This window comes from Ovis aries, chromosome 1 (genome assembly GCF_016772045.2).
Source record: "Ovis aries strain OAR_USU_Benz2616 breed Rambouillet chromosome 1, ARS-UI_Ramb_v3.0, whole genome shotgun sequence".
Lineage (NCBI taxonomy): Eukaryota > Metazoa > Chordata > Mammalia > Artiodactyla > Bovidae > Ovis > Ovis aries.
In genome coordinates this window covers 94,495,832-94,519,002 of record NC_056054.1, presented here as the reverse complement: position 1 = coordinate 94,519,002, position 23,171 = coordinate 94,495,832, and the positions used below count along the sequence as shown (strand labels likewise).

The 23,171-nt window shown below is 42.8% G+C and overlaps 1 protein-coding gene across 1 annotated transcript in view; it reads right to left on the bottom strand.

The window, feature by feature from the left end:
• Positions 1-710: 710 nt before the first annotated feature.
• TTF2 (transcription termination factor 2) overlaps positions 711-23,171 on the bottom strand; it is a 50,653-nt gene continuing 28,192 nt past the window's right edge. Inside the window, exons 13-23 of the mRNA XM_004002377.5 lie at positions 18,285-18,466; positions 17,433-17,586; positions 16,764-16,855; positions 15,657-15,739; positions 15,115-15,248; positions 11,718-11,888; positions 8,969-9,027; positions 8,003-8,153; positions 6,303-6,385; positions 4,631-4,705; positions 711-1,086 (exon numbers count right to left, since the gene is read on the bottom strand). Of these exons, the coding sequence (XP_004002426.5) occupies positions 942-1,086; positions 4,631-4,705; positions 6,303-6,385; positions 8,003-8,153; positions 8,969-9,027; positions 11,718-11,888; positions 15,115-15,248; positions 15,657-15,739; positions 16,764-16,855; positions 17,433-17,586; positions 18,285-18,466 (1,329 nt within the window). The 3' untranslated portion in view covers positions 711-941. The remainder of the gene's footprint in view (positions 1,087-4,630; positions 4,706-6,302; positions 6,386-8,002; positions 8,154-8,968; positions 9,028-11,717; positions 11,889-15,114; positions 15,249-15,656; positions 15,740-16,763; positions 16,856-17,432; positions 17,587-18,284; positions 18,467-23,171) is intronic.

The following is a 23,171-nucleotide window of genomic DNA, read 5'->3' as shown; positions in this document are numbered from 1 at the left end:
TCGCTCATTTTAAGAGAAATGCAAATCGAAACTACAAGGAGGTATCACCTCATTCCTGTCAGAATGGCCATCACTGAAAAATCTACAAACAATAAATGCTGGAGAGGGTGTGGAGAAAAGGGGACCCTCTTGCACTGTTGGTGGGAATGTAAATCGAGACAGTCACTATGGAGAACAGTATGGGGATACCTTAAAAAACTACAAGTAGAACTACTGTACGACCCAGCACTCCCATTTTCCATACACCCAGAGAAAGCCATAATTCAAAAAGATACATGCACACCAGTGTTCACTGCTTCCATGCCCTGGCTATTCACAATAGCACAGCCAAGACACGGAAGCAACCTAAACGTCCGTCAACAGAGGAATGGATAAAGATGTGGTGCGTGTATACAACGGGATGTTAGCCGCAAAAAGGAACAAAACGGAGTCATTCGTACAGATGTGGATGGACCTAGAGGCTGTCAAACGAAGTCAAGTAGGTCAAAAAGAGAAAAACAAATATAGTATATTAATGCGTATATGTGAAATCTAGAAAAATGGTCTAGAAGAGATGGTTATAGGAGTAGCCTTATTGGTAGGAATTGAAGAGATGGGAGGGAGTCTGTGTTAGAAAAGGCAGTAACACGGGGTCCCCATTAGCTGAGAAGAAAAAGGCACAGAGGGCTTTTTAAGTTTTTACTGAAGCTTAGGTACAAGTCTCCCAGGGCTGTTTATCCAAAGTACTTTATTGATTTTATTTAATACGCTGATTGGGTAACATGACTGGTTAACTAGCTGGTTAACATGATAATTCATCCTCGCTTGGAGAAGGGCATGGCATCAGGCTTGAAGGTGAAACTGAAAGCCAAGGAGAGCTCAAAGGACCAGGGTTAAGTCGTTCCCCCCAGATCCTAGCACAAACCAGCAGTGGTACTATTCTAAGCTTGAAAAACAGGAAGTTAGATCCCAAAAAGGACTTTGAGGTCAGCCAAGGAGAGCTTGGTGACAAATTCTCCAGATCCTGATAGAATCTGTTTGGCCAAATCTTTCTTTTTTTCTTGGAGTTGCAAGATCTTCTCTTCCACTGTTCCCTCGCAGACAAATCTGAGAAACAGACAAGCAAATAATCAGAACCCCAAAGCAGCATATCTAAAGAAATATTCAACCTTCTATGCATGCTTAGTTTTTAAAGATTTCCTCCTCTATTTTTCCTTAGGTTTGATTAATAACTAAACCTAAACAACTTAGACTAAATATATACATCCGTTTAAAGTGATCTGAACTCAGACTGACTTTTCATTTCTTAAGCTGAAATAATTGAGAAATGCCAGAATCACAAGAGATATGTGCCTAGTCACTCAGTCATGTCCGATTTTCCGACCCCATGAACTGCAGCCTGACAGGCTCCTCTGTCCTTGAGGATTCTCCAGGCAAGAATACTGAAGCGGGTTGCCATGCCCTCCTCAAGGGGATCTTGCCAACCCAGGGATCGAACCCAGGTCTCTTGCATTGCAGGCGGATTCTCTACCAACTGAGCCACCAGGGAATATGCCAACCCCCAAAAATAAAAATTGTAGAGATCCAGCTTTCACACAGAAAGCTCCACCTTGGGAAGGTCAGAAGGTCTAAAGCTATCAGGCTTCTGCTAGGAATGTGTACTGGTTAAAGTACAGAGTGTCTTATTTCACGGCTGATTCACACTAAAGACAGGTTTGACCAGTTGAGGAAATGCCACTGCTGTCCTTTCTTCACTCAGTCAACAAGTACCGATGGAGATTCACTATATGCCACGCACCATGCCAGAGAACACAGAGACGAACATGCTCGTGCAGTCAGAGAACCCAAGACAGAGACGTGAAAATAAACAGCAAGAATGGTGATATGCCCTGGGAACCGCTTTAATGGCGATGTGTCCACTGTACAAGACGAGTGCAAGGAGATCTGTCTGGGCTATTCAGGGACGACCCCATTGACGGGTTAATTCTTCATGCGACTTGTAGGATGAGCAAGGGTTTGCCAGATGGAACAGTGGGGAGGGCATCCCAGGGAATGGGAACATGTATAAAACCATGGCTAACATGTGCAGCAACATGGATGGATCTAGAGATTATCGTACTAAACCAGAAAGAGACAAATATACCACATGATATCACTTATATGCGGAGCCTAGAACACAACAGGAATGAACATATCTATGAAACAGAAATAGACTCACAGGTATAGAGAACAGGCTTGTGGTTGCCAAGGAGGGTGGGGGTGGAGGAGGGATGGCTTGGGAGTTTGGGGTTAGCAGAGGCAAACTATTATATGATGGATAAACAGCAAAGTCCTGCGGTATAGCACAGGGAATTATATTCAATGTCCTGTGATAAACCATAAGGGAAAATACAAAAAAGAATATATATAACTGCCACTTTTGCTATACAGCAGAAATTATCAAACACTGTAAATCAACAGTACATCAGTAAAATTAAAAATAACAACAAAGAAAAAACAGAATGAATGGAATAGAGAAATTGTCCAACTCTTTGCGATGCCATGGACTATAGCCTGCCAGGCTTCCCTGTCCATGGAATCCTCCAGGCAAGAATACTGGAGTGGGTTGCCATTCCCTTCTCCAGGAGACCTTCCTGACCCAAGGACCTAACTCAGGTCTCCTGCGTCATAAGCAGGTTCTTTACCATCTGAGCCTCAAAGGAAGCAGGAGTATGGTTACATGTTTAAGCTATAAAGTAACCACTTATATTTAGAAAAAAGAAACAAAACCTTTGCTGAGTTTTGGAACATGGTATGCTTGGGGAGGTCATCCAATCTGGCCAGGGCAAAAGTCCAACACTACATTGTACCACAACGACAAAAGTTCAGGAGACTGGTGGGGGCTGGATCAGGAGTGACCATTCCTGTGACACCAAGAAGCTTAAGAGTTGAAAGGAGGAAATGGCAGTGGATGGGAAGAAAGGGATGGTTATAAGAAACATCTAGGAAATAAAATGAATGGACATGGTTTGTGAAAAGTAAGAAGCTGGAGTCTGGTTTTGGCTCCATGATTAGATAAAAATACTGGCACTATTCACAAAGATAAGGAATTCAGAAGAATCAACAGATACGGGGAAGCAGGGAGAAACAATCTCAGCATGTGGTACTGTGAGTCCCTGGAGCAGGTAACAGTACTTGCTACATGGGGACTCCCCACTTTTGTTGTCTGTTTAGTTGTGAAGTCGTATCTGACTCTTTGCAACCTCACGGACTACATTCTGCCAGGCTCCTCTGTCCATGGTATTTCCCAGGCAAGAATACTGGAGTGGGTTGCCATTACCTTCTTCAGGGAATCTTCCCAACCCAGGAATCAAACCCAGGTCTCCTGCATTGCAGGAGAGTTCTTTACCACTAAGCCACCTGGGAAGCCTAATAGGTATTCATTTTTTTGAGATGAATGAGATAAATCCATGAGTAGATGAATAATGGGTGTGGATGTGGACACCGATTCATACATTTTGTGGGAATTTGGATATCTGGGCCTGAAGGTGAGGAGACCTTGGAACTGATGGTATAGATTTTGGACTTGCTGGAGTAGATAGGATTATTGAGAGAGGTGCATACAAAGCAAGCTGAGAAGAGAGCTAAAGACCGAACAACGGACACAATTGCTGTACTTGGCACATTTTGGAATTCATTGGTCCCGTTAGCAAGAGCGGCTTCAGTGACGTGACAGGGGTGAAAGCCAGTTCATACAGGCTGAGGAATGAATGGGAAATAAGTAAAGAGAGACAATGATTTCTAATTCTTCAAGAAACTTGGCCATGAAGATGAAGGAAAGCAGTCCATAACTGGGCTGGATTGCACTGTTAAGGCAGGTTCTATCATTGTTTTTAAAAAGAGGAGGGTCTCACGTAGAGGGACATTCAAAATAACTGTCCTGTGCACTTTAAAAATGTCACGGTCATAAAACACAAAGAAAGACCAAGTGTTGTTCCAGATTAAAGGGGACAAGAGAGTGAGAAGAACTGAATGCTATGCAGGATCTTTTGTGGGAAGGACATCACTGGAACAAGTGGCAAAATTGAATAAGGTCCATAGATCAGATGATAGTATTATATCATTGTTAACATCCTGGTTTTGATAACTTTATTGTGATTATGTAAGAGATGTCATTTTTAGAAAGTGCCTATTTTAGTATTTAGAGGTAAAGGAACATCATGTCTGCAACTTACTGTCAAATGGTCCAGAAAAAAGCTTACACACACACACACAAATGTCACAGCAGTCAGGAATCTTTTGGTATTATTCTTACAATCGAGAACTCTGGGATATTTTTGTAAGAATTCCTACATTCTTTTCTATGTCTGAAGTTATGTCGAAATAAAAGCGAAAGAAAGAGAGAGAAAGAGAGAGAGGAGGGTCCTTTCATGGGCAGCCTTGACTGAGATAAGGCTCATCATTGTACTTAAGTTTTCTTCTGCAGGGACCAGCTCCAAGGTTACCCTCAAATTGCTAGTGTTCCCTTCCTGACCATGAGTGCCAAGGAGGATGAGCCCCACAAAAACCATCAGTACAGTGACCACCAAATACTTTACATTCTGTTAAAACACTACTAAGAAAGATTTTCACAGGAGCAGATCCTGGCCCCAGGAGACCTTTACATACTTACTTATGTATGACGACATCTTTTTGCTGCCCTACTCGGTAGATTCGGTCACAAGCTTGATCTTCAAGTGATGGATTCCTGTGAGAAGACAGGTTTTGAACTCAGGGGAACTGATATCCTCAACAAGGGGCAGGCAAATCCCACAGGCCAAATCCAGCCTGTAATCTGTCTCTGTATGGCTCTTGAGTTTGAAATAGTTGTTACATTTTTAAAGGTTTGTAAAAAAAAAAAAAAAATTAAAACCAAAATCCACAAAAAAGAATATGTGACAGAGACCTATGTATCTGCAAAGCCTAAAATATTTATAGAAAAAGTTGGTAGATCTCTGTTCTAGCGTATGCGGGGCTTGGAGACTCCCAGATGTCTTCCTCCCCTCTCATGAGAAACTGGGCTCAGATCTGCCTCCAACAGGAACTCTTAGCACCACCATCAGCTGAAAACTATAGGTAACAGAGGCTAAAGTGATGCTCAAATCCAATCATTAACTAGCTGGATGACTCTGGGCAAGTCATCTAACCATAACCTAAAAGGCTTGGGAATCAGAGGGCTGGCAAATGATCATTAATGCCTTTATCTTTTTTAAGATTTTTTTTAACTGTGGACCACTTTTAAAGTCTATATTGAACTTACTACAATACCGTTTGCTTTATGTTTTGGTTTTTTAGCTGCAAGGCTTATGGGATCTTAGCTCCCCAAACAGGGATTGAACCCACACCCCCTGCGATGGAAGACAAAATCTTTTAACTACTGGACCATCAGGAAAGTCCTCTCTAACGCCTTCTTCAACTTTTAACTTTCTATGATTCAAATAAGGAGACTTAATTTGTTTCCTTCTTTCTAGATTCTCCTTTTCAATTCCAAACTAGTTTCTCATCTCACCTCTTTAAAAACTTGAATAACATTTCTCCAATTCAGAAGCCAGCATGATTCCAATTCTGCTTTCCTCATGTATGGGGGTGGGAGGGGTCCCAAGTAAGACCTAAACACATTCTCCAGGAAGACAGCAACAGGTGGGCCTGTCTGTGCCCATCTGGCTGCCTGGAGAACAAATGACAATCCCTGGCAACGGTGCCTGGAGCAGCAATCCCTAACTGGCATCATTGAAAAAGCAAAACTGGGACAGATTATGATACTTTCTCCTAGCAACACACGAATCATTTGCTTCGTACCTAAGAAGGACGCTGCTATGCTCCTGGTGTTGACACTATGAGTGGTGAGTCCAAGGCTACGTGTTAAGCATGTATCTAACATAATTAGAAAATTTCTTTGCCTTTTCCTTTAGGAGTAATGGTTCTCATTCTTTGCCAATGCTGAGATTTCCTTGGACTTCAACAAGTATGTCTGAGATACGGTGTTTTGAAGAGAGAAAACTCTTCGTTGAGTGAAGTAGCTCTTAGCCATGAGAAAAAGCCCTACTCCCAGTTTCCATGGAAACAGACATCAGGTTAACAATAAAGTGAAGAAACTATTTTAAACAGTCATTTGAATCCTTCCTTGGTCAGGAATACAGGGCCATCAACTCAGCCTACACCATTTTGATCTGTATCTGTACACACGTATGCACAGAGGCACCTCCACAATACGAAAGGAACACACTCATATGAGGTCAGGTTTTACTGCCCCTCTGGTCTCCCTGCGATGCAGGGACAACTCAAGAAAAACCCATAATTGTTACCAGTGCATGTCCAGAAGAAAAAGATGGTTTCCTCCAGTCAGGTTTAGACCGACACCTCCAGCCAAGAGAGAAATTAGCATAACCTTCAAAAGGAAGCACACCATTCACTTTACACAGATTCGGTCTCATAAAGCCATCTCTCCTCCTGTCACAGGTTCAATACCAAGATCAATACAAATAAGCAACATGTTCTTATCAAATTTCCTTCTGCAGTCATAAAGGCACTGTTTCGAAACTTTGAGATGCTATTTTCCTTGCCTCACCTTTGAGAAGATTCTCATTTAACCTTGTTTTGGTGAGTCAACCACAAGACATTAATTGCGTGCCTGCCAAATATATGAATACTGCCATTTAGAGTGCTGGGGCTGGTCAGTGCAGTACACTTTCCATCAACCGGATACTGTCTAATCCGCCAGTCCCCCACCACTGCCGTGACTCTCCTGCCGATCACTCAGCTGTGGTTTGGTCGCTCAGTCATGTCTGACTCTTTGTGACCCCCGTGGACTGTAGACCACCAGGCTCCTCTGTCCATGGGATTTCCCAGGCAAGAATACTGGAGTGGGTAGCCATTCCCTTCTCCAAAAGATCTTCCCCACCCAGGGATCAACCCCAAGTCTCCTCCTTGGCAGGAGATTCTTTACCACTGAGCCATGAGGGAAGCCCTAAATTCCCATCATCCATAACTAGATGTCTTTGAGAGGAGAGTGAAAAAACTGACTTAAAACTCAACATTCAGAAAACTAAGATCATGGCATCGTCTCCCATCACTTCATGGTAAATAGATGGAAACAGTGAGAGACTTTATTTTTGGGGGCTCCAAAATCACTGCTGATGGTGACTGCAGCCATGAAATTAAAAGACGCTAGCTCCTTGGAAGAAAAGCTATGACCAACCTAGACAGCATATCAAAAAGCAGACATTACTTTGCCAACACAGGTCCATCTACTCAAAGCTATGGTTTTTCCAGTAGTCATTTACAGATATGAGAGTTGGACTATAAAGAAAACTGACCACCGAAGAATTGATGCTTTTGAACTGTGGTGTTGGAGAAGACTCTTGAGAGTTCCTTGGGCTGCAAGAAGATCCAACCAGTCCATCCTAAAGGAAACCAGTCCTGAATATTCACTGGAAGGACTGATGTTGAAGCTGAAACTCCAATACTTTGGCCACCTGATGCAAAGAGCTGACTCATTGGAAAAGACCCCGATGCTGGGAATGATTGAAGGTGGGAGGAGAAGGGGACGACAGAGGATGAGATGGTTGGATGGCATCACTGACTCAACGGACATGAGTTTGAGTAAGTTCCAGGAGCTGGTGAGGGACAGGGAAGACTGACATGCTGCAGTCCATTGGGTCGCAAACAGTCAGTCATGACTGAGCAACTGAACTGAACTGACTGTTCTCCCATTTCCCTGCATCTTTCCTCATATCAAGATCCCACACATCCTTCCAGGCTTGCCTTTTCCACAAAGTTTCTTGATCCTAACCAGTTCTGTCCTTAGTCTTTTTAACCTTCGTATTTTATTCTCTTAGAGTATTTTCACACTTTGATACGTACCCCTGATAAATGTCAAAAGAATCAGAAATACCTGGAGGGATCAAAGCTATGAATACTTTTCAAATGAGCTATGTTAAAATTTTCTGTGTAATCGGGAACAGTCTGCTCTTAATTACAGAACTCAGTTGTGATCAGCTCGTACCTGAGGGCCCCTGGGGCTGTTAAATGCCTCTACCAAGTCCATTCTCTGTTTAGGGTTGACAGAGCCATCGATGGTGGCATAAGTAAATCCACATCTTTTAAGATGCAAGGCTGCAACCTTCAGCATGCTGGTCCACTGCGAGACAATGACACTGGAAGAGAGGAGAAAACAGAAAACCGATGCAGATGAAATAAACTCATCTGCAGGGCTTCCATACGATTCAGTTATCAAATGTGGAAGAAGGAAAGCCTTCTGATACCTAAGGGTACACACTTAGGTGACATAAGATTATAACGCTCCCAGTTATTTCTATATCCAGTCTGCAACTTAAAAGTCAGAACAAAGTGGTGGTGAAACTAAAGTGACGGCTGCAGCCTCCGATTATCTGGGGGCCTAGTTCTCATCTAGAGGAGGTCTGTCCTCCTGCAGAAAAGGAGGACAGGCCTCTCCCCTTGCCAGTCAGAACCATAAGCCTCTAGGGTTTCTCTGTTCCCCCCATGCTGTGCTTTAATTAGAATTGTACGTGTTTAGATCAAAATCTTTCTGATCTACAAATGCAGTGAGTAACACAGAGTAAAGTAAAACAAACAATGACTGACCCTCCTGCACGCGCCGCCCCTAGCTCAGGAACACGCCCAGCACTGTGGGGGCTCCCGGTCTGACCACACCCCTCTCCCTCCATCTCCCTCTGTTACTGTCTTGCTTTGTTTAAGATGCTTCTTCTCTGCTCTTAAACACCTTTTCAGATCCTCAGTTTACTTAGATCCTCCAAGGATTGCCTTTGCAACCACTGTCAGAAATATTTTAATTAGAAATCATAGGGAATTTGTGCTGTAACCTCAGTACTTTCTGCTGAGTGTGACTCAAGGTCCTTGATATAAAAAGCTAAGACTTATAACCATCCACAATATCCAACTTTCTTGCATAATTACAAGCAACATTTGGATAATGAAATAACAAACTTACCTCTTTTGGGACCCTGAATTTCTTCGGACTGCCTCCAATTCTGCCAACAGAGATGAAATCTGGAAAAAGGTTGAATTAACATAAGTAGGTTTAAGCAAATTTGCTTTTCTCCATTTTCTCTCCCCTGAATGAAAGAATCAGTCTCCCCTAGGGCCTCTCAGCTTTAAGTATTACTCCTCTCTGGTTCCCTCTCCTCTTTGCAGCCAGAGGACTATTTCCAGAATGCCAGTTTCTTATTTTCTTTCACTGACTGAAGACCCTCCAGTAGCCTCCCACAGAGAATAAAGCCCAAGCTCCTTACAATGACCTCCCAGATTCCCACTTCGTCTCACATCTCCAGCCTTATCCCTCACTACATCCAAATGATGCTTGGGTGATACCAACATTCTCCCTCCACTGAGCTGTGCTTTGTCTCATCTTTGTCCATTCCCTCTGCTCAGAACAGCCTTAGGTGCCAGCTTAATGTCATTTCTTGGAGGTCCTCCCCAATCCAAGGTGCCCACTAACTATACACCTTTTCTTTCTATTATCATGGTCTTTTTAAAAAATTATATACTAATTGCTTATTAGTTATCTCTTGCTTTCAAGGCCAGAGATGCTCCAAAGAGGCAGAGCTGGCATGTGTCTGGTTCATCTGTACCCTTAGCACCCAGCACACTGCGGGACCACAGAACATACTATCCTGATATTTGCAGAAGGAGAAAGTAAAAGAACCTGACCCAGTCTGAGGCCTGCTGAAGATGGTGTTGAAGAAAACCCTTTCAGATTGAGGAACACTTGCTCAAGCTTTGCAACAAGCTCCCTGGCTATTTCGGAGAAGGCAATGGCATCCCACTCCAGTACTTTTGCCTGGAAAATCCAATTTATCCACAACTGCTCAGGGCACATTCAAGTCAATGAAGGATCAGACAGTAAGAACACATGGGCAGGACTTCAAAGAGCGACTGAGTTCATTCTTCCTGACTGCTAAGGTGAATGACCTTTCTAAAGTTTCTAAGAGGCCTAGAGTTCCTCTCCAGAGTGGTAGAGGAGGAAGAGCATTAGACTAGTAACCAGGAGGTGAACAGTGTTCCTACTTTGCCATCACAGGGCTAGATCACCCTGAAACTCCTAGGGAAGAGTTCAGCTTCCTCACGGGTAAAAGGAGCTGAGCCAGAACAACAGAGATGTGCTTAGCTCTTCCCCTCTAATGCTGTCGTGACGTTAGTGGTAACCTGTAGAGGCCCCCACGTGAGGCTGCGTTCCAATCTGAACATGACTGGGCAGGAAGACGGTCACAGGACTGTACCATTTTGAATCAGTAGGAATTTAAAAAGCACGTACATGAAGTGCCTGGTGTTCTGACAACTTGAGAAAGTTATCAGAAATCAGAAAGTTGACAACTTATAGAAAGTTCTTGAATTGCCATAAAAAACCTAGCCATAGGTATTTTGAAGAAAAAAAAAAACGCAGTGGGAGAGCAGGATTTATGGTCTGTGAGCTGTAGACTAATTCTAATAACATTCTGTATGAGTTTTGGTTTGTGTTATCAAACAAACTCCCTTCCTTATGTGAAACCACCTTAAGAGGTTTGAACTATGATTAATGGGCTCACATTAAGAAGGCTTGTGAATCATTAACCGAGTATCAGACAAGTTGTGAAGAACACAGATTATTAAAAATGTGAGGTTTCAACCCATCTGCTAAATGAGGGTGCCAGGGCCTGAAATCTGGCAACATAGGGTGCCCTTTTCACATTCCCATCAGTTACTGATGGTGAAGACCTACGTAAATATTTTTAAAACTCTAATTAAAAGTAACTCTTAGTAACACCATTCCCTCGGCAGTGACCTCCTTCCTAAGTTCAGTTCAGCTACTCAGTCGTGTCCAACTCTTTGGGACCCCATGAATCGCAGCACACAAGGACTCCCTGCCCATCACCCACTCCCAGAGTTCACTCAAACTCATATCCATCGAGTCAGTGATTCCATCCAGCCATCTCATCCTCTGTCGTCCCCTTCTTCTCCTGCCCCTAGTCCCTCCCAGCATCAGGGTCTTTTCCAATGAGTCAACTCTTCACATGAGGTGGCCAAAGTATCGGAGTTTCAGCTTTAGCATCAGTCCTTCCAATGAATACCCAGGACTGATCTCCTTCAGAATGGACTGGTTGGATCTCCTTGCAGTCCAAGGGACTCTCAAGAGTCATCTCCAACACCGCAGTTCAAAAGCATCTCAGTGTCTTATCTTTTTGCCTTTTCATACTGTTCATGGGATTCTCAAGGCAAGAATACTGAAGTGGTTTGCCATTCCCTTCTCCAGCTCCCGTGGGAACAGAGTGACTAATGAGGACAGAAGGCTGGTAACAATCAAACCTGGCAGATTGAAGCCTCTCAACAAAGGAAAGCAATTGGCGCTCAGACATAAGACATTGTCTCAAGGCTCAGGTCTTTGCGGTTTTCCCAAAACAAACTGCTCACTTGCCCAGGCCCCATCGCCAGTGTAAACCTGACAGACTCTTTCCCCAGGAATCCATGCCAGAAATCTGCCTTGATGTGAGGCGTGGGCCCAAGCCATTCTCTGAAAGCCCACTTCAGTTCTATTCATGAAATGAAACCAGAATTCAGGACTAGAGGGAGAATTTGACCAGCTAACATCTGGTAGCTCCAGCTCTGCCATCAAATGGCTGGACGCACTTGGACAAATACAGCGCTCTCAGGGAAATATGTGAGGAGTTGAAGTCCTTCTACTAGAATAGAGGTAATCATACTACCTTGGTGCTCTCTCTCTTGTCATCAAAAAGCTCCGTCTTGAAGCATTTGCCATTAAGGGAAACGGAGGCAGACGGTTCTGAGTCGTGGAATTCGGACAAGGTCAAAGCACTGAGCTGTTCCTCCAGGGAGAGGGCCAGACCTTCACTCTTCAGCTCCGTCGGATCTAGGGCCTGAGCAGAATTAGACAGGGGACACAGCAAATGGGCGACTGAGGCAGCAAGCCTTGGGACTTGCAAAGTGCTGACTGTTCAACACTGCACGTGGCAAAATGTTTTGTAATTTACCATCAGTACCCCCGTGAGTAAACCCAGATTAAAATGAAGTCTTACAAGTTTTTCTCACTAGATCAAAACTAAACCAAAGTGGAACTTTTTAGAAAATTGCCAGATAGACTACAAGATTATGCTATTTGCCCCGGCTAGAAAAATAGCTAATTAATCTATTAATAATCAAGACATAATTTACAGTACTACCAAAAAAAAAAGAGACACATTACTTCAATGCCTCAAAAAAATATTTCAATAAAAACTTTTTAAATAAAAAAAATTTTCAAGTACTAAGTAGTTTTTTTTTTTTCTGTTTGTAAAAATGATATATGCATATTATAAAAAATCTGGAAAAGTTCAAAAGAGTATAAAGAAAAGAATCATTGATAACCAAGGAGAAAATAATATAAATTTTAACTGCCAAGGAGGAAAAAAAGTAACACATTTCTCCTTTTTTCATTGAAAGGGAAAGGGAAAGGGAAGTCGCTCAGTCGTGTCCGACTCTTCACGACCCCATGGACTGCAGCCCACCAGGCTCCTCTGTCCATGGGATTTTCCAGGCAAGAGTACTGGAGTGGGGTGCCATCACCTTCTCTGATATCTGTATATATGTCCCTATAAACATACATTATGCACACGTATATACACAATACATGACCATACACATATCTCCCAGTAACAAAGACTCTGTACTTTGATATGACTTTCTTAAAATTACCCCCTTTTCCAAACTGAACCCTTACAGTCCATTCTCATAACTCAACATTACAGCAAATCATACTCTAAAGGCTTTAATTTTCAATTAAAAAAAAAAAAAAAAACCTGGGCAAACCAAATTTTATCAAGAAACAAAGGCATATCTCAGGCTAACATACTTTCACCTTTAAAAAAACTAACAAAAGACCAAAACAGCACTTTAAGACACTATGAAAATTGAACAAGCATGTCTTTACTTTCTTGAAAAGAAGGGGAAGTTCCCTTTCTTAGGGAAATGAGTATAACATCTACACTGGCTTTCCTCTCATGCATTCGAGGATTAAAGGTTAGATCAGAGACTCAACAACAGCAAAAAAAAAAAAAAAAAAAAAATCAGACCTAAATCCCCTTCCTCCTAGATCCAAAAAACATATGGCATTTACAAATCATAGAAACCTGTAGGTTTTCAAGGTTATTCTCTGAGCTCTTGGAAAAGGGAAGACAAGATGTGGTGCGGACCCTCTCACATGGAAGGATGTCCCAGCTCGGATGCAGAATGGAGGGGGTTAGCTCGTCTACTGACTCCCAGGCCCTCATCTCTAGTCGTCAATCGGGTACCCAGTTGGGGATTTGCAGCTGCGCTGTGCGCATGTGCGCATCCATTTTTGGCTCTACGCACCAGGCCACCCTGCCTTCCCCGGCGCCCGCTCGCGCTCCATCATAAGTTCTCCTTCAGGAGGCCGAGCTTCCGCAGGGCCACCCCACGGGCATCCTCCGTGGAGCCCCGGCCCGAGAACTGGACAGCGATACTTTGGGGTCTGAACCCCACAGCCCTGGGGAGCAACCCTGACCATTTCCTGGCCGCCTGTAGTTAATTTACAAAGTTCTGTTAGTTTTGAGCATACAGCAAAGTGATTCAGTTTTATATACATATATATTCTTTTTCAGGTTCTTTTCCATCATAGGATATTATAAGATACTGGGTTTAGTTCCCTGTGCTATATAGTAGGTCCTTGTTGTTACCTCTTCAATGTATAGCAGTATGAATATGTTAACCTCAGACTCCTAATTTATTCTCCCTCCTCGCCCTCTGCTATCCCCTTTGGTAACTGTACCTTTGTTTTCTATGTCTGTGAGACTATTTCTGCTTTGTAAATAAGTTCATCCATATCATCTTTTTGGATTGCAGTTGTCTTTCTCTTACTTAATATGAACTCTCTAGGTCCATCCATGTTGCTGCAAATGGCATTATTTCATTCTTTTTTTACTAACATTTCATTGTATGTATGTATGTACGTATGCATATTTGTACATATATATATGTATACACACCACATCTTTTTTCTCCATTATTCTGTTGATGGACATTTAGGTTGCCTCTACACCTTGGCTACTGTAAACAGTGTTGCTATGGACACTGGGGTGCATGTACGTCTTTGAAGTAGTTTTCTCTGGCATGTGCCCAGGAGTGCAATTGCTGGATGGTGTGGTAGCTGAACTGAACTGAAGGAACCTCCATGCTATGTTCCATAGTGGCTGCACCGACTTACATTCTCACCAACAGGGTAGAATGGCTCCTTTCTCTCCACACCATCTCCGGCATTATTTGTAGACTTTTTAATGACAGCCATTCTGAGCAGTATAAGGCGGTACCTCACTGTGGTTTTGATTTGCATTTCTCTAATAATTAGAAATATTGCGCATCTTTCAATGCATCTGTTGGTCATCTGTATGTCTTCTTTGGAGAAATGTCTATGTGGATCTTCTGCCCATTTTTTGACTGGATTGTTTGGCTTTTTGATATTACCTTATGAGTTATTTGTGTGTTTTGGAAATTAATCCCTAGTCAGTGGCATTGTTTGCAAATATTTTCTCCCAGTCCATAGGTTGTCTTTTCATTTTGTTTACGGTTTCTTTTGCTTTGCAAAACGTTTTAAGTTTAATTAGGTCCCATTTGTTTATTTTTGCTCTTATTTCCATTACTCTAGAGAACAAATTCAAAAACATTCCAATTTATGTCAGAGTGTTCTGCCTGTAACATATTCTTAATTATGAATGTGTCTCTATCCATTGTACAGACAACTTTTCCAATTGTATAAATACTTGAGTTTTCATAACTAGACTTATTAGCTTTATGACACCCTAAAATTCCAAAGTATTCACAAATGGTTTCCTTTTTAATGAGGTACTATTTTCTATTCTAAAATAAAGCTATCTTAAAAAATAAAATAAATAATAAAAACTGTTCTCAACATCATGGGAATTATCTCAAGATCACTAACGATTAAAATACAGTAAAATAAGCAGTCTCCTCTTTGCTGCCCCACCAACATACAAAATACCCTCAAATCCCATCTTGCTTGAGCCCAGCTACAGGACACTGAGGCGGCCCTCTCCGCAGCCCCTCAGGGCCCCACACAGGCCCTCTGCTTACCGACTTCAGCAGAGACAGGTGGCAGCAGCACTGGCGGAGCCTCAGCAGCTGTGACAGTATGTGGACGGTGCTGGAGGTCGCCCAGGTGGCTGCCATGGAGGGCCCAGGCCCGCTGGACCCAAACTCCTGGGCCACTTCCGAGAAGGAAAACAGACACAGCAAATAGTACAATGTTTAAAACAGAAACATGGGGAAGAACCCTGAACTAAATGAGATTTGAAACCTTCTTTGATCTGAGGTTCAATAACACAGTTGTAACTCACTTCTCTACTAATGAAGAAAAACGAAATACTCATTTTCTCTACAGACCTATTGTATCTGCATTTTAATAAAACAGATTTTGGAAATAACTAAAAACAAGCTTACATCACCAGGTCTGGTGCTTGCAGATTATTTTTTACTTTAGTTTGAGGTTCCAATCTAAGGTCAAGTCTCTGCTATCAAGAATTCATGACCACCCCTGCCCCGCCCATTTCTGTAAGTTTACCAAATCTGTACCCACACTTTCATGAGTCTCTATGCAGAAGTGTCCCACTGCTCACCTCTATCGAATGGGTTGCCAGGGCTTCTTCCAGACTGGTTGCTCCCACTTTCATGTCTTTTTAGATAGTACTGCAGAGCCAACCTGCCTCATCAAGAAACAAAATGTACATATAACGGTCACTAAGACCAAACAGGTTTACCATGGTCACTGCTGAACTGCGATAGTGGTAGGACCTTGAAAAATTGTTAAAGTGGACTTGCTGGATCTCCCTGGTGGTCCAGTGGTTAAGGACCCACCTGCCAATGCAGGGAACACGGGTTCAGTCCCTGCTCTGGGAAGATCCCACATGCAGCGGGGCAACCAAGCCTGTGTGCCCCAACTACTGGGCCGGCACGCTTTAGCCCGTGAGCCCGTGCTCTGCAACAGAGACGCCACCGAAATAAGAAGCCAGTGCACCGCAAGGAAGAGCAGCTCCCGACTGCTCCAATTAGAGAAAGCCTACGTTCAACAACGAAGACCCACCACAGCCGAAAATAAGTTAACTTAAAAAGCAGTGGAAAAGCGGACTTGTTAAATGAAGGCAGGCTCACAGCAAGCACTGGCCAAAGGTAATAAAAATAATTACTTTAAAAACTAAGCCATTTAAAAATGAGTAATAAATATTAACAAGCTTATTGATACTATAAAATATTAGTATTATATTCTATATCAATTTAATAATATGTAACAGTAATACATTATTAATTAGTTAAGATTAATATTAAAATGTTTATTAATAAATATAAGATCTACAAAGAGAAAAAAATCACTTTGGAAGGTTTGATGAACAGCTTCTTAAAAGCTCTGGTGGGAGGCTGGATAACAGGTCAAAGGTCAAAGAGATGTACTAGGTTGGCCAATACTTTCCTAATACAGCCCCACAACGACCAGAAAGACCTGGTGACAGTGTGCATACCCTAGACCTCCTATGCAAGACAGCTAGTGAACAGAGACAAAGGTGAGCTGCGGCCGAGGTGAGAGAACAAGGGAGCTTTTTTAAAAAGGAACACAGATATTCAGCTTGTCAACAATACCATAATTGCAGTTAGAAAAACCTTGATTCAATCCCAAGCACAAACAAGAATAAAACTACAGCTGTGAGAAGGTGCTTCTTCACAGCACATACCTTGATCTTGCAAAAAGGACACTATAAACAGTCTCTTCATCTTCAGAGAGTTTTAAATGGTGCAACTGAAATTTACGCTGGGGCAGCACCACCTGGAAGAGTAAAAGACAAAAAGTAGCTGCAATGAAGTTCTACAAATTAACTGAATATTACAGAGCACGTCCCCCAGAGCTCACACTGGAAATCTAATCAACCCTTGGGCGGCAGCTCCCGCCCTCCCCTGAAAGCAGAATGGCTCCGCTGCTGCTGCCGCTGCTAAGTCACTTCAGTCGTGTCCGACTCTGTGCGACCCCATAGATGGCAGTCCACCAGGCTCCGCCGTCCCTGGGATTCTCCAGGTAAGAACACTGGAGTGGGTTGCCATTTCCTTCTCCAATGCACGAAAGTGAAAAATGAAAGTGAAGTCTCTCAGTTGCGACCCCATGGACTGCAGCCCACCAGGCTCCTCCATCCATGGGATTTTCCAGGCAAGAGTACTAACACACCACAAAACAGGCCAGCTATGACCCCGGGGGCAGGACAGCAACGCAAGGGCCTCTGTGTAGGAACATGGGAGACTCAGAGGCTCCTGAAGCAAAGGCCATGGCAGTGCAAGCAGAGTCAGGCCGTGGTCCCCCTCCTTCCTGACCACCCCCACATCCACCCAGGGACAAGTGTCCCTGGGATTACCAAGGGCTTGCCGGTGGAGTCCAGCTGGTCCTTTGTTCTCCTCAGCAAAAGGCTCCTGGTTAAGATGTTTAACCGTTCTCCTCCTTTCTTTGAGCCATTGTCTACTTGACTCTTCCACAGATTAAACTCATCAAATGGAGAACAACGGAGAAATCTTTTTCATTAGAGAACAGGAAAGAAGCATGGGAGGATGGAGGAGAGAGTCAAAGACAGACATAAGATGAAAAGCAAATTAGGTTTTACATGTCATCCCAATCAGTGTTAAAAGTCAATTTCATAGCAAAGCTCTGCTAGACAGAGCAAAACGATCCAAATCAATAACCACATCATAAAACCACATTATAAAAATGTGCCCTTTCCCATTAAATTTGTCTATATCATCACAATAGGACATATAACCAATAGCTAGAATTCATTCCTAAAGGTTCAAAGGCTAATACAGAAGTTCTATATCCTCTCATGAGCTGACTTAAATAAAAGCAAATATTTAAAAATCAGCATTCTTTTCTATTTGCTTGAAATAAATTGTAGCCCTGACCTCAGGCCACATGTTTTCAAGCAAAAGTAGCTCAGAACATTACTAGGACTGAAGAAAGTGACTTCTGTTTCCTTTAACTGGTCCTGTATTCTTCCACATAGAAGGACTGCATGTCATGAAAGTCCTGTATCAGCCAGTCAATCAACATGTTATATTCTCATAGATATTAATTCCCCTGTCCTTTACATGGTGACAGATTTCTCACCTGCTACACACGCTAATCTGGTGTGCACACGGCTGAGACGAGACATGAAATAACCAGGAAGGGTTACTGACAGGGCTCACATCTACCTCATCTCAAAGAGTCTACTCACTTCAGCAGCGAATACATGTCCAACAAGTTGTTCTGAATGGGGGTTCCTGTGACAGCCCAACGGGCTTGGGCCTGGAGCTTACACACGGCCATGGAAGTCTGTACCCGGGGATTCTTAACATTGTGAGCTTCATCCAATATGATTCGAGCCCACACTACTCGAAGCAACGGTGATGACGTACTCTGGAAGAAACACAAGTGAAATCTAGCAAAAATACAGGGAAACGTGTGTGTCTTCCAGGAATAAGGGGAAATAAGCAAACTTCAAAGACTCACTCTTATCTTCAAGTTCCAGGTACACATAGAAATAAGAATTAAGCTTAAGAAACCAAGAGCAGAAATTCAATGAGTACAAATAAACAAGTCACTTGACTTCCCCATTGTTGAGCATAAGATGTTTAAGGGTAAAATGTTTCCTAATTTTAGTTTTCTGTATTCTTTCAACCCACTTTCAAGCAATGGCCACAGGTAAGGGATACACTAGCTGTCAAGGCTGCAAAGTCATTCAATCAATAAAATATTTACTCACTTTCCCTAAATTTACAATAGTTCACTATAAGTTTACTGAAAGTCTACTTGTTTTCTTTTCTGGCCATACCACACAGCATGCGTGGTCTCAGTTCCCCAATCAGAGATCAAACCCATATACCGTGCAGTGGAAGCGTGGAGTCTTAACCCCTGGGTCACCAGGAAAACTCCCTAAAAGTCTCCTTTCACATGTAAGATACTAAGCCAGACACAAAGATCATTTCCTCTCTTCAAGGAGCTCACAATCTAGCGGGGCAGAAAAAATAAAACAAGCATAAAGATCATTATATACAATGTATATACAGCAAGTCCTATAGATGATTTAATATAGAACAGCAGGAATCTAGTAGGGTCTTGCTCACTGCTGTTTACCTGAAAATAGTATCTGGTACATGGTAGATACTCAGTATTTGCAGAATGAATGGAGTGTCAAGGTATAAGCCAGCAGTAGGTGCCAGGAGATGCATTTGAGCACAGAGGACAGCAAAGCACTCCATTCAGAGGGAGAATGGCTCAATAGCACAACAGAGTATGGAGGGAAGTACAGCCCTTGGTACAGCTGAGCATGGGGTGCCCCTGCTCAGGGAGGCGGGCAGGTATTAGACAAGGGACACTCAGGAAGGGCAAGACTGTACAAGGCGTAAAAAAATCATTTAAAGGAATGAAGGTTTTAACCTGAAAGCTAAGAGAAACCATTGAGGAATCTGAAAAGTTAATCATCTGCAAGAAGGCGGAGCTGGTCATGAGATGGGTAAGCACTCTAGTCAGTTCAGTCACTCAGTCCTGTCCGACTCTTTGTGACCCCATGGACTGCAGCACACCAGTTCCCTGTCCATCACCAACTCCCAGAGTTTACTCATTCATGTCCATCGAGTTGGTGATGCCATCCAACCATCTCATCCTCTGTCATCCCCTTCTCCTCCCACCTTCAATCCTTCCCAGGATCAGGGTCCTTTCAAATGAGGCAGTTCTTCACATCAGGTGGCCAAAGGATTGGAGTTTCAGCTTCAGCATTAGTCCTTCCAATGAATATTCAGGACTGATCTCCTTTAGGATGGACTAGTTGGATCTCCTTGCAGTCCAAGGGACTCTTAAAAGTCTTCTCCAACACCACAGTTCAAAAGCATCAGTTCTTTGCCGCTCAACTTTCTTTATAGTCCAACTCTCACATCCATATGTGATTACTGGAAAAACCACAGCTTTGAGTAGACAGACCTTTGTTGGCAAAGTAATGTCTCTGCTTTTGAATATGCTGTCTAGGTTGGTCACAGCTTTTCTTCCAAGGAGTAAGCATCTTTTAATTTCATGGCTGCAGTCACCATCTGCAGTGATTTTGGAGCCCCCCAAATAAAGTCTCTCACTGTTTCCACTGTTTCCCCATCTATTTGCCATGAAGTGATGGGACCAGATGCCATGATCTTAGTTTTCTAAATGTTGAGTTTTAAGCCAACATTTTCACTCTCCTCTTTCACTTTCATCAAGAGATTCTTTAGTTCTTCTTCGCTTTCTGCCATAAGGGTAGTGTCATCTGCATACCTGAGGTTACTGGTATTTCTCCCGGCAATCTTGATTCCAGCTTATGCTTCATCCAGCTCAGCATTGCACATGATGTACTCTACATATATGTTAAATAAGCAGGGTGACAATATACAGCCTTGACATACTTCTTTCCCAATTTGGAACCAATCTGTTGTTCCATGTCTGGTTCTAACTGTTGCTTCTTGACAGGCATACCGATTTCTCAGGAGGCAGGTCAGGTGGTCTGGTATTCCCATCTCTTGAAGAATTTTACAGTTTGTTGTGATCCACACAGTCAAAGGCTTTGGTGTAGTCAATTTAGCAAAAGAGATGTTTTTCTGGAACTCTCTTGCTTTTTCGATGATCCAACGGGTGTTGGCAATTTGATCTCTGGTTCCTCTGCCTTTTCTAAATACAGCTTGAATGTCTGGAAGTTTATGGTTCAAGTAGTGTTAAAGCCTGGCTTGGAGGATTTTGAGCATTACTTTTGCTAGTGTGTGAGATGAGTGCAATTGTGTGGTAGTCTGAACATTCTTTAGCATTGCCTTTCTTAGGGATTGGAATGAAAACTGACCTTTTCCAGTCCTGTGGCCACTCCTGTGTTTTCCAAATCTGCTGGCATAATGAATGCAGCACTTTCACAGCATCATCTTTTAGGATTTGAAATAGCTCAACCGGAATTCCATCACCTCCACTAGCTTTGTTCGTAGCGATGTTTCCTAAGGCCCACTTGACTTTGCATTCCAGGATGTCTGGCTCTAGATGAGTGATCACACCATCATGGTTATCTGAGTCATGAAGATCTTTTTTGTATAGTTCTTCTGTGTATTCTTGCCACCTCTTCTCAATATCTTCTGCTTCTATTAGGTCTATACTATTTCTGTCCTTTATTGTACCCATCCTTGCATGAAATATTCCCTTGGTATCGCTAATTTTCTTGAAGAGATCTTTAGTCTTTCCCATTCTATTGTTTTTCTCTATTTCTTTGCCTTGATCACTGAGGAAGGCTTTCTTATCTCTCCTTGCTGTTCTTTGGAACTCTGCATTCAAATGGGTATATCTTTCCTTTTCTCCTTTGCCTTTTGCTTCTCTTCTTTTCTCAGCTATTTGTAAGGACTCCTCAGACAACCATTTTGCCTTTTTGTGTTTCTTTTTCTTGAGGATGGTCTTGATCACTGCCTCCTGTACAGTGTCTCGGACCTCCATCCATAGATCTTCAGGCACTCTGTCTATCAGATCTAATCCCTTGAATCTATTTCTCACTTGTACTGTATAATCGTAAGGGATCTGATTTAGGTCATACTTGAATGGTCTAGTGGTTTTCCCTACTTTCTTTAATTTAAGTCTGAATTTGGCAATAAGGAGTCTTGTTTTTGCTGACTGTAGAGAGCTTCTGTATCTTTGGCTGCAAAAACTATAATCAATCTGATTTCGGTATTGACCATCTGGTGATGTCCATACGTAGAGTCGTCTCTTGTGTTGTTGGAAGAGGGTGTTTGCTATGACCAGTGCATTCTCTTAGCAAAACTCTGTTAGTCTTTGCCTTGCTTCATTCCGTATTCCATGGCCAAATTTGCCTGTTACTCCAGGTGTCTCTTGACTTCCTAGATTTGCATTCCAGTCCCCTATAATGGAAAGGGCATCTTTTTTGGGTGTCAGCTCTAGAAGGTCTTGTAGGTCTTCATAGAACCGTTCAACTTCAACTTATTCAGCATTACCAGTTGGGGCATAGACTTCGATTATGTGATATTGAATGGTTTGCCTTGGAAACAGAGATCATTCTGTCATTTTTGAGACTGCACCCAAGTACTGCATTTCAGACTCCTCTGTTGACCATGAGGGCTACTCCATTTCTTCTAAGGGATTCTTGCCCATAGCAGTAGATATAATGGTCACCTGAGTTAAATTCACCCATTCCAGTGCATTTTGGTGCACTGATTCCTAGAATGTTGACGTTCCCATCTGCCATCTCCTGTTTGAGACGAGCCCTGCCGTGTGGCCATGAGCCATGCCGTGCAGTGCTATACCGTGTAGAGCCATGCCCTGTGGGGCCACCCAACATGGGAGGGTCATGGTGGAGAGGTCTGACACAATGTGATCCACTGGAGAAGGGAATGGCAAACCACTTCAGTATTCTTGCCTTGAGAACCCCACAAACAGCATGAAAAGGCAAAAAGATAGGACACTGAAAGATGAACTCCCCAGGTTGGTAGGTACCCAATATGCTACTGGAGATCAGTGGAGAAATAACTCCAGAAAGAATGAAGGGATGGAGCCAAAGCAAAAACAACACCCAGTTGTGGATGTGACTGGTTATGGAAGTAAAGTCCCATGCTGCAAAGAGCAATATTGCATAGGAACCTGGAATGTTAGGTCCATGAATCAAGCACTCTAGAGATCACCCGAAATACAAGCAGCTGTGACTATTCTATTGCACTAAGAATAAAAGTGTGTGCAAAACAGTAGGTTTTGGAACAACACTGCATTTCCAGGGGGGAAAAGCCCATAAGAGTTATGCAATAAAGCCCCTACATAACTGAGACTAGGCTAGACACAGCAACATTCAGGTTTTTTTCCCCTGGTTATTGTTTAGCCTCTGGCCCATTGTAGCCTTTTTCTTTGCAACCCCTTTTCCTGGGAGGTGGAGTAAAGGCAGGGAATAATGCCTTAATATCAAAATACTAGTCCTGACACTGAATACAAAACACATCCTGAGAGTACACCCCAGACTCTCAAACAAACACTGCAACAAGTGAAGCTTCCCTATATTTACACCATGATCAGCACAACTGCAATATAGTCATTATTTCTAAAACACAGCAAATTGCATCTCCACCTTCAG